At 30.3% G+C, this 14,486-nt stretch overlaps 1 protein-coding gene and 1 long non-coding RNA gene across 2 annotated transcripts in view; one reads left to right on the forward strand and one right to left on the reverse strand.

Annotated features, from left to right (window-relative positions):
• The window catches only part of LOC145330443 (gamma-aminobutyric acid receptor subunit beta-like), a 68,193-nt gene that overhangs the window by 38,364 nt on the left and 15,343 nt on the right, over window positions 1-14,486 (forward strand). The window contains exons 7-9 of the mRNA XM_080175077.1: window positions 2,151-2,207; window positions 4,942-4,993; window positions 6,631-6,682. Of these exons, the coding sequence (XP_080031203.1) occupies window positions 2,151-2,207; window positions 4,942-4,993; window positions 6,631-6,682 (161 nt within the window). The remainder of the gene's footprint in view (window positions 1-2,150; window positions 2,208-4,941; window positions 4,994-6,630; window positions 6,683-14,486) is intronic.
• On the reverse strand, window positions 11,094-11,671 carry LOC145329457 (uncharacterized). The gene is made up of 2 exons (XR_013882922.1): window positions 11,433-11,671; window positions 11,094-11,213 (listed from the first exon to the last, which is right to left on the reverse strand). It is a non-coding gene; the product is annotated as an uncharacterized LOC145329457 (long non-coding RNA).

Here is a 14,486-nt window from a genome sequence, read left to right on the forward strand (position 1 = left end):
GTTGGGGAGGTATTAGACTATTTACTGACTTCCCCCGTACTCCCATAGAGGCTAGAGACGTGAAAAAATAGCCTAAACATTCTATAGACCTATAAGAAGCGTCACAAATGTAAACCATATCGGTTTAGCTGTTAGCAATATCCTGCGAAACACACACATAGTCATCCTGCTACTTTTATTTAAGGATTAACAATATTACGTTAACCAAAATTTGCAAAAGTTTTGCTTCTATTATGATGAAACATATTTGTTGAGTTGATAAGCCGATATGAAATAGTGTGTCAGTCAAATCATCTTCTTACTAAATTTAAATTAGATTTTATGTCAATAATTACATTATTTTGCTTTTTTTTGTATAATATAAACAATGCCTAACATGGCTTGGCAGTTTCGGTCGTAATCCTGAGAAGGAATATAACTATTTTTGGGGAGGATAACACTACCCTCTCAAGGGACTGCAGGGGGATGTTGAAGCCGCTATGATACTTTATTTCTTACAGCCAGAGTAATACAAACAACTTATACTGGAAGTACTAATTAATTGTATCGTTGCCTCTGGTAATGGCCAAAGTAACCCCCCTATTAATGCTATCTGCAGAACACAGAATCTGTAAATTTAATTCTAATACTTCTATTGAAAAGCTGTAAGTTAAGACTTGAACCTGACACCTCCATGACTGTAAAAATGCATAATTCATGTTAATATTTACCCAAGCTTGCGAGTATCACTATCTAGTTAAAACATATTTCGCCAGTTTTCCTTAGCCACTATTTGTAAATGAGGAGGTTGGGAAAGTAGTTTTCCGATTATTTGTTTTTACTTTTTGTCATTACGTCAGGTCAGGTACTGGATAGCAGGGTTAAAACCGCAGGTTTAGATCCTGCAGGGCTAAGGCCACCTGTAAGAATTAGACATAGAAAAGTAAACAAACCTTATTTTACATTTATTTTAAAAATATGAGGTGGGGTTTAGTGCTCGATGGACATTCGAAGAGAAAGCAAAAATATTTTAAAATTCTTATTAAAGAAGTGATTTTAAACATTGAATGTTTCTATTTTCAATATTGGGAAACATGTATGAAATATTTACCACATTGTACTTATAGTATGAAAGAATAACAGTGCTTTACTTTTGCCCCAGGTTATATTCATACAAATTTTGGTGATGTATGTCAGTAACAGGAATACAAATGCGACTATTTTATCAATCACTAGTGGATCTGCCTCTAGCCTCCATAGGCGAAGGGGATATTCCTCCCCCCCCCCTCGTGTTTTTTAATAATACTAAAAAAAAATTCTGGTGAGTGATTTTTCGAGTGGGGGTTGTCCATTCCTTTCCCGAAATTTAGCTTAAATCTACAGGACAAGTATAAATATTCCCTTAGAAGTGCAACTTTCTAGGTTCAGCGGTTACCGATATCTATAAGCTTGAGACAGGCTTTGTACTTCTTTGTAAAACTGATGATGCACAAAAACATGTTTTAAAATGTTTGAATACGTGTCTCTGTCCCAGATCAATGCAAGCTTTTTACAGTTTTCCATTTTTAGCTTTAAAAATATAATATTCTAGAAAAGCATTTTTAAGTACTTATAAAACTATGTCAAAACAAACACATTATAAAAAGATTATAGGGAGGTATTTTTATTTCTTGTAGAATATCTAGTTAGGTGAGAACTTTATTCTTACAATTACTTGAAATTTTTCAATTTTACAGACCAACCGACCAAGTAAACTATATACTTGATGCTCATTTCTATATTAAATTCTTACAGAAAAATATTCTGTCTATCTAATGTAAGTGCGGAGAAAATTACGTTTTCACAAAATGTTTTACACAGACGTATAGACATACAGATTCACAGAATTATAGAGCAGCTTACCTACTAAAAAAAATAATAATACCCAAATCAAAAAGAGTAAATGAGCAAATCTTTTTAACAATATTAAGCGATTCTTTCATCATATTTTATAAATCTTTTGGATAAAGCCACTATATATGTATGTACTAGTAGTTACATACCTAGAGGCTTCTAGGGGCACTGGAAGGATGGGTGTGGGCGGAAGTCGACCATTTACTGACAATTTTAGTTTTTGGACGAAAACGCTAGATATCCTGTTACTTTTATATAATGATATTTTTATTTTTCAGGATCTAAGTCAGTCCGGATGCAGAACACAGTATCTCTACCACAGTTTCTCGTACTAGGCAAATAATTCAATTAAATATGCAATAATACAGCAAATCAATGCATTCCCTATTAGGGCCTAAAGTAACACTTATAAATACTAGTTCATTACTTTATGGCAGGTTAGATAAAGTTATATTGGGTACTGGGTAGCCTGACATGGTTAGGTACAGGAAAAAACTCCCCCTCTCCCCTCTATATTTTTTTCTTCAAAATATTGGTTTCAAAGCTGAGATGCACCGAAAAATCAATGTGATAAGTGATTTAGTTAGGTGTATAATTCTAGCAGTTAACGCGATCTTTCCAGTAATCGAAGCCCATAGCACACATTTGTAGTCAATGAATGAAAAACTTGTATAATAAATAAGTTTTATTTCGATAAAACTCTTCTTTTATTCAAAATTTGACAACCATTTGTTTTTAAAACATCCTTTGCATTTTGATTACAATCATAAGGTGACAGTTTCAAAAATTTTAAAATTGAACCAACCAATTAGGATTTAATAAAAGATCACAACGTTTTGTCAACCAATTAGACAACGCGTTTTTATACTTTGAGCACCAGTGTAATTTTATTCCAATAACCCTTCCCTCCCTGGATACTAGTACTAAATTAAAAGACAGGAATGACAATTTAAAATTCCTGGGTTAATTTTCAATCTTTGCAAATGCATTTTGTCTGCCATTTATACGTCACAGGAATGCAGGGATGAAGGCTTGGCATTAAATATTTTTTTTTTTTTTTGGGGGGGGGGGGTTGGATGGTTATGAATTCTTTTTGATAATTAAATGCCTCTATTGCGCCTTATTTTAACAGTAAATATTTGTAAAGCAAAGCTTTTCTATAATTAGGAAAACATCAATCCCCCCCGTCCAAAAAAAGTAAGTAGTGGGGGGACAATATATCCTTATATATAAGTAACAGATTTTCTGTCTGTTTGTCTGTGTGTTTGTATGTTTGTACCAAAGGATCTCGCTAACCGTTGAACCGATCAGGTTCTCCTTCATTGAGTAGCTTCTCTTAGGTCCTGTGAAGGTTTATACTATTTTGGGGGAGGGTATCAACACCCCTCAAGAAAATTCGCCCCTAGAAAAAATCAACTCCCCAAAGAAAAATTTAAATTAGATTTAAAATGGGAGGAACGCCCCCCCCCCCCCAAAAAAAAATGTAAAAAGATGTAACTTTTTCTTTTTAAATCTAAAATATAAATTGGGTTATCGAATTCAACTCCCCCCTCCTCAATTGCCCCTAGAGGCCTCTAGGGGCGTAGCCTCTAGTTATATAAAAAACATAAGGTACCCCCAAATATGTGTGGGGCTAGGATAATCACCCCTTTATACTACTATCCACCACCCCACCCCTCTTAGACGTCCCTGATATTCTTATCTTATATTTTCAAAATTTTAAATATTTATATTTTTAAACTTATATAACTCATTCTCTGTTTGTTTATTTATTTAAGTGCTAGGTATCTATTCTCTTTACATAACCAAAAGGAAATTTATCTAAAAATATTAAGACAAGAATGAACACATCAATAAGTAGCACAAAACATTGTTGATCAACCAACAGATAAATTGAGTTATAGAGTAAATATTTATTGTTATAAAAATTAACAGATGCCTAGATAGTAAAAAATCAAACCAAATTTAGTTTACATAAATACATATTTTTAGTACAAGTTTAATATGAATTCATTTAAATTTTTTGTAATTATGGAGAGGCTTAATCTATAATTACGAGCTAAATCATCAAAAGAATCATCATAAAATATGAATGTTTTTTTTTTGTAAAATTACCGATTGACAACAGACCAACTAAATATATAAGCAGTTATCTGAAAAAGCCGAAAAATGCAGACGGACAGACAGACGTAGTGAATTATAGAGTAGCTGTACTACTTGTAAGTATAAACCAACTGCTGGCAAAACTCACAAAGATTAAAACAATGATAACAACATCCATAAGTGGCGAAGTACAAAAAAAATATGGATGGCAAAACGGACATGGAGATTTAGAGAGCATTTAATATAAACAGGATTAGATATATTGGAAAAGAAATCGTGAAACCTTTCACTTGTATATTTATATTTTTTAAGCATGAGAAACAGACTAACGATAAAATTAATAACATAATAATATATGCCGATTGGTATTAGGAAGGAACCTTTACAGTAAAATTCAGCTGTCTATCTTGAAAAGCAACTGTGAAAATCACATTTCCACAAAAGCGTTACGGACTGACGGACGAACAAACAACGCGCATTACAGAGTAGCTTCGCTACTAATAAGATCAGAAACAAGATTTAATATATTTCTCTATTCAACAATTCTATTTAATTTCATCAGGCTTATTCAATAAAAGCATAAAAGGAAATTAAAATCCCAGAAATTATTTTCAGTTTTCTATAAATCTTTTTTTTTAATGCAAATTATTAAATGAACATTATTAAAATTCCCATTTAAAATTGATGAAAAAAAATGACACATAAATAGGTTAGAAGTAACTTCGTTATGATTTTATTTTATTCTTAAAGACGGAAAAATACAAAAAACATGGAAAAAAAATTGAATTATACACCAAAATGATATCAAGGATAGTTTTAAGAGTAAAAAGATATAAAATATTTAGTTTTTTTTCATTTTTGTCAGTTAAGATCTCGCAATGAATTAACTTAGGACACCTGCCATACACAAATGCTACAAGAGTATTAAGTTAAAATAAAAATATTTGAATTATTTTAACTGAACAGGACACAGACAACGTGAGGTTGAAGCAAGTCTAAGCTCTGGTAATTATTCAAGGTAATATAAAAGTCTTAGCTCTGGTAATAATTCAAGGTAATATAAAAGTCTTAGCTCTGGTAATTATTCAAGGTAATATAAAAGTCTTAGCTCTGGTAATAATTCAAGGTAATATAAAAGTCTTAGCTCTGGTAATTATTCAAGGTAATATAAAAGTCTTAGCTCTGGTAATTATTCAAGGTAATATAAAAGTCTTAGCTCTGGTAATTATTCAAGGTAATATAAAAGCCTTAGCTATGGTAGGTATTCAAGGCAATATATAAGTATGAGCTCTGGTAATAATTCAAGGTAATATAAAAGTCTCAGCTCGGGTAATTAATCAAGGTAATGTAAAAGTCTTATCTCTTATAATTATTCAAGGTAATATAAAAGTTTTAGCTCTAGTAATTAATTAAGGTAATATAAAAGTCTTAGCTCTGGTAATTATTTAATGTAATATAAAAGTCTTAGCTCTAATAATTGATCAAGGTAATGTAATGTCTCAGCTCTTGTAACTATTAAAGGTAATGTAAAAGTGTTAGCTATGTAGCTCTATTGTGTCTACCCATAATGTAAAACAAAGATCGAAAGATAACTCGACTTTACATTTACTACTATATTACAGCTTACTACATATTTTTATTCTATGTATTGTTATTGCTTTGCTACTAAAATGAACAAAATCGACCATGTTCGCATTTGCATAAAAACTGCAAAACAGAAAGTTAATTAAATACTATCATTTCAATTCGTCATTGATGACATTTATGATCATTTTTTTAAAATTAATGCCGAATTTATTTACTTTTACTGCAACTGTCTAGGATCGTTAATTCACCGGTTTCAATAAATTTGATCTAATTATACGAAGCAAGCAGCTACGCTCATAGATTCATCTCTAAAGGCACTCTAAAAAGTTGGGGGGAAGGCCCTCTAATTTTAATTTTAATCTTTATAATAAAAAGTTTTTTGAGATGGAGGCATTTTTTCTAAGTACAATTTCACTTGGAAGGGTGGAGATATCCTCCCCCATAATAGTTACCTATGATTATGAATATTATGTTGTGAGATCTTAAGTTACAGACAAACATACATATATGTATATACATTTTTTTGTATTCAATATTTAACCTTAATGGATTTGCTTTTAAAAACCTATTTCCATTAAAGGTTAGTAACACAGGAATCTACTTTTTAATTAGCTAATACTTCAAGTCTTGATTAGTTGGTTCAAAATATATAGCTAGTAGTGTCCTAATTTTTAAACCAATAATCTTTCATCATCGGAAAATTTTATGTGCATTGTCAATTGTCCAGTTGTCTTATCAAGGTCCCCAAGAGTATTAATTTTTCCTCTAAACTAAATTTTGAATTGTTGCATGAAGGTAAATTCCCATGAAATAAGGCTCTGATTTTGAATGCAAAAACCTTTGAATTGATTACTTTAATTTATATCAGTCAACTTGTCAGCAATGCACTTTAAATGTATTTATTTATATGTGTAAAACTACTCATACCTATCATTGAAGTGCATTTATATCCTCTATTCCCCTTTTTTTAAAATGAATTTAAAATATTAGGTCGCAAGGGGGGAGGGTTCCTATGACTAATATTATTTCTATTAATCAAACATAAAGATATTTATTTATTTATTTTAGATTGCTTGCTGATGTACAGTTTATAAGATCTATGGGCTATTATGTTATTCAGGTAAAAAATTCTAATTATTTTGAAAATATTGATGTGTTGGGCAATTAATTTCTATAGGGAAGCCCAAGGGGTAGGGAACTAAAGGGATTTGCTAACGTTTCATTTGACCAATCAATTTTGAAGTTTGTGTTTTCTGTGTCATAAGGGGTCAAAGGGGTAATCTTGGTAGAGTGATGGTACCCTCAACAGATCTATAGTATAGATGTATATACAGATAACTACCTCCCTTTCTTTTTCAAAGACCTCTTTCGCCTGCTTCTAAATTATTTTCTGCTACTTGGCTCTGTTAATATAAGTGACACCATTGGTTGATTTTCAATGACCCAATATAAGGGTTGCACAAGGTGGTTGCGATAGGGAGATTATTTAACCCCTTCCCCCTCTAGTGTTTTGCACCCTTCGTCAAAATAGTTATAACAGCTATTATCGAGATTCTTCAGTACAAAACTCTCACAGACATCTTGTTACTTTTAAACGAGGATTACAGGGGTTTTAAATCCTTTATAAGCTCAAAGTTAAATATTCCTTTTGCATTGATTGTAATAAACAAAAAGTACTTAATTTTAACAGGGATACAAGGAATATACAATACATCCCCAATGATGATACAAGAAAATAACACCTTTAGAAGATTAGAATTATTGGTTGAAACATTTGGACTTACAAGTTTGAACTAAACCATCAAAATTCAGTAAAAGTACCAATTTTTTTCGATAAAACTTTTGGTAGCAATGTAATTTACAGTCCAACATTCCCCTCCTCCCTGATTTGTATTGGTACTTTCAAATAAATTAAAACATACATATAAATTGTATTTTCAATTACTTAATATCCTATCTAAAGTAATTCAACAAATGTAAATAAAGTAATTTGTAAATTTATACATGTAATTTTATAAATTGCTTGGGGTCCACTAATTTATACTTTTCAAAGTTAAAGAAAAAGTAAAATTTCAGGAATAAGGGGAAAGATGAATGAAATTATTATTTCCCGATTTTATGCTACTACTCAAGGAGGAAAAATACTATCACTATTTTCCAATTTATTGTAAGGGCTTTAGTTCTTATAAAGTAGTAAGGTTTTGCGAATTTGTTGGTTCAAATAGGTTGTATGTACTTCTCAATTAAATATTATGAATATACGAGTATTGATATGACGAGCACTTTTATTAAATGCAATGTAATTATCAAAAATTTTAATGACGGCTAGTTATTTATAAAAATTTATGTTGATAAAACGTCAGCAATGACTACTTTTATTAACTGCCTTATTCCTTATGAACCTTGGCCTCTAAAAATAGGGTTAGTAGGGGCTTCTGATTCTCCGACTATATATTTTGCTTCCTTCCTAAACCCCTTATTTAACAATAAACCTTCAATGCCAAGCAATAAGTTTTGCTTTTATATTTTAGAAATGATTATTATTTAATAATGTAAGTATGAAATATAGCCTGCTGTGTAATGTAATTTACAATGCAAATTTGGGTACTTTACTTAAAGAACATAAATGAACAATTTTAGCTTGACTGACAGACCAACGGACTAGGTAAATTGTAAACAGGAGATCGTCAAAAAATCGTCAAAAAAATTTGCTGTCTATTTTAAATAGCAGCCGAGAAAAACACATTTTCCCATTTACAGACTGACTGACTAACGGTAAGACAAAGTGAATTATAGAGTTGCTTCTCTGGTTAAAAAGGAAAGGGAATACAAGAGAGGTAACAATAGCATTACAGACTAACTGGAAGAATTATATACTGGCTTTAAAAAATCATAACATGTAATAGACATTAATAGTATGTAGTTAAAATTCTTTGCTTTATTACTTTTCATTGCTGTAATAAAGGAAATATTTCATATTCCTTTTGCATAATTAATAAGCATTTTGTCGGCATCTTTCCAATCTACGACAGCGTACCACCTACAATCTCACCCCCCCCCCTCTCATAACATGAAATAATTTAAAGTAGGATTAGGCGCAGATCGGCGTTTTTGCACTAAGTACCTTGTTGATAATTGGAGCAATTCCTCATCCCTTATTTGGTAATGAATAAAAAAATATTGGGGTTTAGTTTTGCGTTAGGTTAGGTTAGGTTACAAGGGGTGATGGGTAGCCACGCTGGGACTAAGTTTTTGTCGGTGATGTAAAGACAGATCTTTATGCTTCCTACTCTTCTTTCCCTTCCCTTTGTATGTTATTTTTTTCATTTAGAAATTTACTCATAATCGAGTGAAAAAATTCTTCTGAAGGAAGTGTTGTATGATATCTACTACCGTTTGAGAGAATGCTATTGGCATGGATAAAATTTAATGATTTTTTTTCCATTTTTGCATTTCATGTTTTTGTGAATGTAATGTTATGTTCTAGCGTTTGCGCCCCTAGAGGCCTTTAGGTAAACTTAACTTAAGGGAAGGTGTGGGGTGGGGGGAAGTTGACCCTCTTCTTTTCATTTTAATTTTAAAAATATTATTATTTTTATTTAGAGATTTTTTCCAGATGTCTTAAAAAAAAAAATATATTTTTTTTAATTTGGAGATTTTTTCCAGATGTCTTAAGAACATGGAAGTACTCACTCTAGTAGTGAACCTTCCCTGGACCTATAAGAACCTTTACTGTAAAGGAGAACTATAAAGGTCCAGTGGTATTACGCTACTGACACACACAAGACAGACATACATTCTGTTACTTTTATATATAGAAATTATTAATGATTAATGAAAGCTTAAGTTAGGTTTCGCCCTAATTTTCCACTTGGAATAATTCATTAAATAATTATTTAAATTAATGTTAATGACCAAAACTGATACGTTGTAAATAGGTACATTTAAATTACTATTTTTCTATCAAATTAGGCCTATCAATCTTAGTAGACATATAATTAAAAACATATTCAAATAATTATATATATAGTACGCAGTAGCAATTATATGCAGGTCTTTATGTCTTTCAATCAAGAAATATGGGATACATTGATATACAGGGTGTCCCTCGTAAACTGTTTTTTTTTTAAAGACTTATTACTCCCTTAATATTTGAGCTATCTTAGTAAAATAAAAAGTATTTGGCAGCCTACTACTGACCTTTTAATGATATAGTGATGAAAAATCCGCAAAGATAACAGAAAAAAATCTGCAAGGTAATACATAACAGGCTGATTTTAGTAAATATAAGACTTATCCACAAGAATAATATGCCTTAGTTAACTTTAAAAGCAGCTGGTGGTCAAACGGTGGATCACAAAGACTTACTCCAGACATTATAAGAACTGGCATTTTAGTATAATTAAAAAATCTGGTATATTTCAGGTTCTTGTGTGCATTTGAAGCAAGCTCTCATGAAACATTAACAAAGAAGATCAATATTATGCCTATTTTTACATATTGTTCACTTATATTACACTTCAGATTCTTGAATATTGCGAATTTCTGGAATGCCATGTCAAGCCTGTTCTATTTTTGTGCTTAGAAAGTCTGAGCGAACAGCCGTTTGGACCCTAACTAATCCTAAAGTTCACAAAGCAAATATTTTCTTGCGGGTTAGTCTAAATTCAATAAAATGAACCTCTTATGTAATACCACGTAGATTTGTTCCTGTTTATTTTGTGGATTTTTCATCATTACCCCATAAAATGGTCAGTAGTAGGCTGCCAAATACTTTTTATTTTACTAAGATAGCTCAAATATTAAGGGAGTAATAAGCGTTTTAAAAAAACCAGTTTACGAGGGACACCCTGTAGTAGATATGTCTTTTTTTTAAGAAAGTTGATTAATGGAGAAAATTAGTTAATTTTCTCGGTTGCTATTGCGGATAGACGGTTGACATTTTGAACTTATTTAGTTGTATATCTTTGAAAAGATTCTAGTGCAGATACATATTACATATCATCAAATTTTTAATTAGTGGTTTTTCTGTCCCTAAGTTTTTACTTATTCCTCTTTTACTTTTTTTTTTAGTAGCGAAGCTACTCTATAATTCACTATGTCCGTCCGTCCGTCAGTCAGTCAGTCAGTCAGTCAGTCCGTCCGTAACGCTATGGGGGAAACGTGATTTTCTCGGCTCCTATTCAAGATAGACAGCTGAAATTTTTAGTGAAGATTCATACGACATAGCCCATCTAATCTATACATTGTTTTGTCCGTCTGTCTGTTAATTGGGGTGCTAGATCGATTCCTAGATTTTTACGTTTTTGTAATTTTCTCGATTCCTGTTCAAGATAAATGGCTGGAATTTTCAGGGATTGAATAAATTTAGATTTTACATATTTCGATTAAGTTTTATTTAGATGCCTTTATTGGTTGGGGTGCTAGATCGATTCCTAGATTTTTAAGTTTTTGTTTTGGGAAATTTAAGCCCCTTTTAAGCTTTATAGAACACCTTTAATTTTGAATACCAGAATTTAAATAAATAAAACTTTTGTCTTTACATTATGTGTATTTACATTAAAATAATCAGAAAACAAATTATTAATAACAACAAAATAGGTAGGTTTGATGAAAATCTTCTAACTGCAGTAGTTCTAACCATTGTTGAACTATAAAAAAATATGTTATTTATCTTTAAAATTCATACATTTTTGTGAATAATAGGCGTTTCTCAAGCATTTCCTAAATATTACTTAAAATTATAGTTTATTCTTTGATTTCAGGCTCTAATAAATAGCTTTAAACAATGACTTATGTTAATGTATGCTTTAAGTAGTTAAATATCTACTTAATTTTATAATTTAGAACAATCTTACAAATTTACTTACCAATTAGCTGCAGGCATGGGGCTTTCTGTAGAAAATTGGTTACACTTTAATCCACTAGGTTCACTCAACACAGTTTACTTCTTGTTACTTAATTCTTAAAAGGACCTTTACAAATATGGGTAATTAGTACAATTAAATTAGTAGTGGAATAATTTGAAAATAAAGGGTGAAACGGGGCAGTTCCACAACCATTTATTATTTAAATAATAATTTGCTGTTTAGTAATAAGAGATTCCAGGCTAAACTTTTAAGGTTTAATATCAAAGAAAATTACAAACAAGGTTTTGACAAAAACAATTTACAGGTAAGTATAAAAGAACTAAAGTTGATAATAGAAAATATTTCAACTATTCAAAGGTTTGTAGGTTTACTTGAAGGTCTAAATGATGAAGAAACTTTAACTATTCTTTGGATGGAACAAGAATATGATGTCTTGAAAGAGTTATTTCTAAACTGTCTCAATAACTATGATAAGTTTGTGGATCTTAGAGCTAGAGAAGCTACAGTGGTTGATGATACCGATGCTGGAACCAAAAAGAATAAATACTTGGAGAATCTGAAACCAAACCGTACCCCTGACTTATACAGAGAGCCAGACTGTGAATATCAAGACTTTGTAACCTGTACAGACAACAAAGAACAAACAGATGTTAACCAGCTGTTTACAACTGTTACCAGTGGCAATCAGACAAAATATCCAAACAAAGTATCAAGCAAGTCTTTGTCTGATAATACTACTTTCTATGAGTTAGATAGAAGTAGTTTAGTGCAACCTCACATTGAAAAGATTGAGGATGATTTACTTGTTGAAGTTAACAAAGAAAGTATTGATTTGTTATCAAATTATGTTTATAATAGTTTATCATATTTAGAAAGCATAGATAGAACAGGTGAAAAGAAAACACAAACACCTGTTAATATTGAAAATCTTATATTTTCAAATGGCCTAGCAGGCAAGTTGTTAGATGAATTTTTTACTCCAGGTCAAGAAGATACAACTGGAAGTAATGTGGAACCTCAACCTGAAACTTTAGATGGAAGTTCATTTGTAGAATATCTTCAAGAGAATGAAACTAATCTCCATGAATATAGAGCTGTTGTTGATAAGATTAAATCTAATTTAATCATTACTAATGTTAATGAGAAGGAAAATATAGAGGAGCTAGATTCAAGTGTAGCTTCGGCTGCCAACATTACTGTTGATGATTATGTCCACAGCAGTGTTTGCTATTCACCTGAACTACCTTTTGTACAGCCTACAGATACACCACCTCCTTCAATATGGTAAGCTTTTTCATAATAATGATATTGATAAAGCTAAAGTTTATTGATGATATGGAATGAAATATTCTAACTTCTCAAGATAAGTATAAGCTTTAATTTTGGAATGTAAAGTTGTTAGTAAGAATTCAGTAATAAAGTCTGAATAACAAGAGTGTAAGCTTAAATGTTATTTTAAACAAACATTTTAGTTCCATTTAAGCTCAATGTAATTAATTGTATGGATTTAAATACAAGTATATAGTACTCTACTGAATAATTAGATCAATGCTTGACTTATAACTCGTCAAAGCTTGTCTAATAATAATGTTTATTTATTGTACAGAATAATTAGATCAATGCTGGACTTATAACTCGTCAAGGCTTATCTAATATTTATTCATTGTACAAAGTAATTAGATCAATGCTGGACTTATAACTTGTCAAAGCTTGTCTAATATTTGTTTATTGTATGAAGTAATTTGAACAATGCTGGACTTATATCTCGTCAAAGCTTGTTTAATATTAGTTTATTGTACAAACTTAGATCAATGCTTGACTTATATTTCGTCAAAGCTTGTCTAGTGTTTGTTTTATTGAAAGATTGATTAGATATCAAATGCTGTGCTTAAATTGCTATGGCTTTCATAATCTATAAGTGTTGAAATAGTTTTAAAATAATATTCTTGATGAAAAATGATGATATTGTTTTATTGGTGATCTTATATTTCAATCACCTTGATACTTAAATGGTTTGCTTATTTTGCAAAGAACTTTGATAAGTATATGTATTGTATGTACATTTGTATGTATTTGAGTATTTGTAAAGATTGAGTTTTAAATGATCAAATCAGTCAAAGCAGAAAATAAATATTTCAATTTTCTTTAGTTAAAACATTTAAGCTCATACTCAAAGTTATGATTCTATAGTCAAATAGTAAAGAAAAAAATAAACTATTTTCAGTTAATCTGGTAAGTAGAAAATGAAGTTAAATCAATATTTAAATACTAAAGAGCAAAATATTAATTTTTAAAACTGTGTTTAAATTATTTTGGATTATTTAGAATTTAAGTACCCAAGAAGAAAAGTTATGATTTCAATATCATTATTATCAGGTAAAAAAGTTTTGAAATAGTAATTCAATTTACTCATCTGGTTCTGGCCAGTGTTTTGGATAAATAATGACTTTTTTACACTGAGTAAATTGAATTACTCCTCTTTAATATTGCTCTATGAAAAAAAGTGTACGCTGTTTAAAAATGCCTATAAAATCAACATTTTTGTTAAAAATTAATTTTTAGCTTAAAATGAAGAGAAAATCGTTGTTTTTAAGATAACAGTAAAATCGAATTTTTAATGAATTTTTCATAAAAGTACATTCTTAAAAACCGGTTTTCTAAGTAAACAAACAAGGGTATAAAAAGCCAGTGTACAACAGAATCTTTAGTAGTAGTATTTTAATTTCTCTTTGAATAAGTAGTAAAATTCAACAAATTACAATTCAATACTATATTCCACTCCTAATTTATAAACTAAAATTGCCCTATAACACAACTAAATAAAACTAAAATACACAAACTTAAACTAAACTTAGATATTATTTGATAAAACTAGCACAAATATATCTCTGGTGTGTACTTAGTTTCTAAAAGACAATTAATGTTTACTACTTATTCAAAGAGAAATTAAAATACTACTACTAAAGATTCTGTTGTACACTGGCTTTTTATACCCTTGTTTGTTTACTTAGAAAACCGGTTTTTAAGAATGTACTTTTATGAAAAATTCATTAA

This window comes from Acartia tonsa, chromosome 10 (genome assembly GCF_053477335.1).
Source record: "Acartia tonsa isolate MP-2025a chromosome 10, ASM5347733v1, whole genome shotgun sequence".
Classification (NCBI taxonomy): domain Eukaryota; kingdom Metazoa; phylum Arthropoda; class Copepoda; order Calanoida; family Acartiidae; genus Acartia; species Acartia tonsa.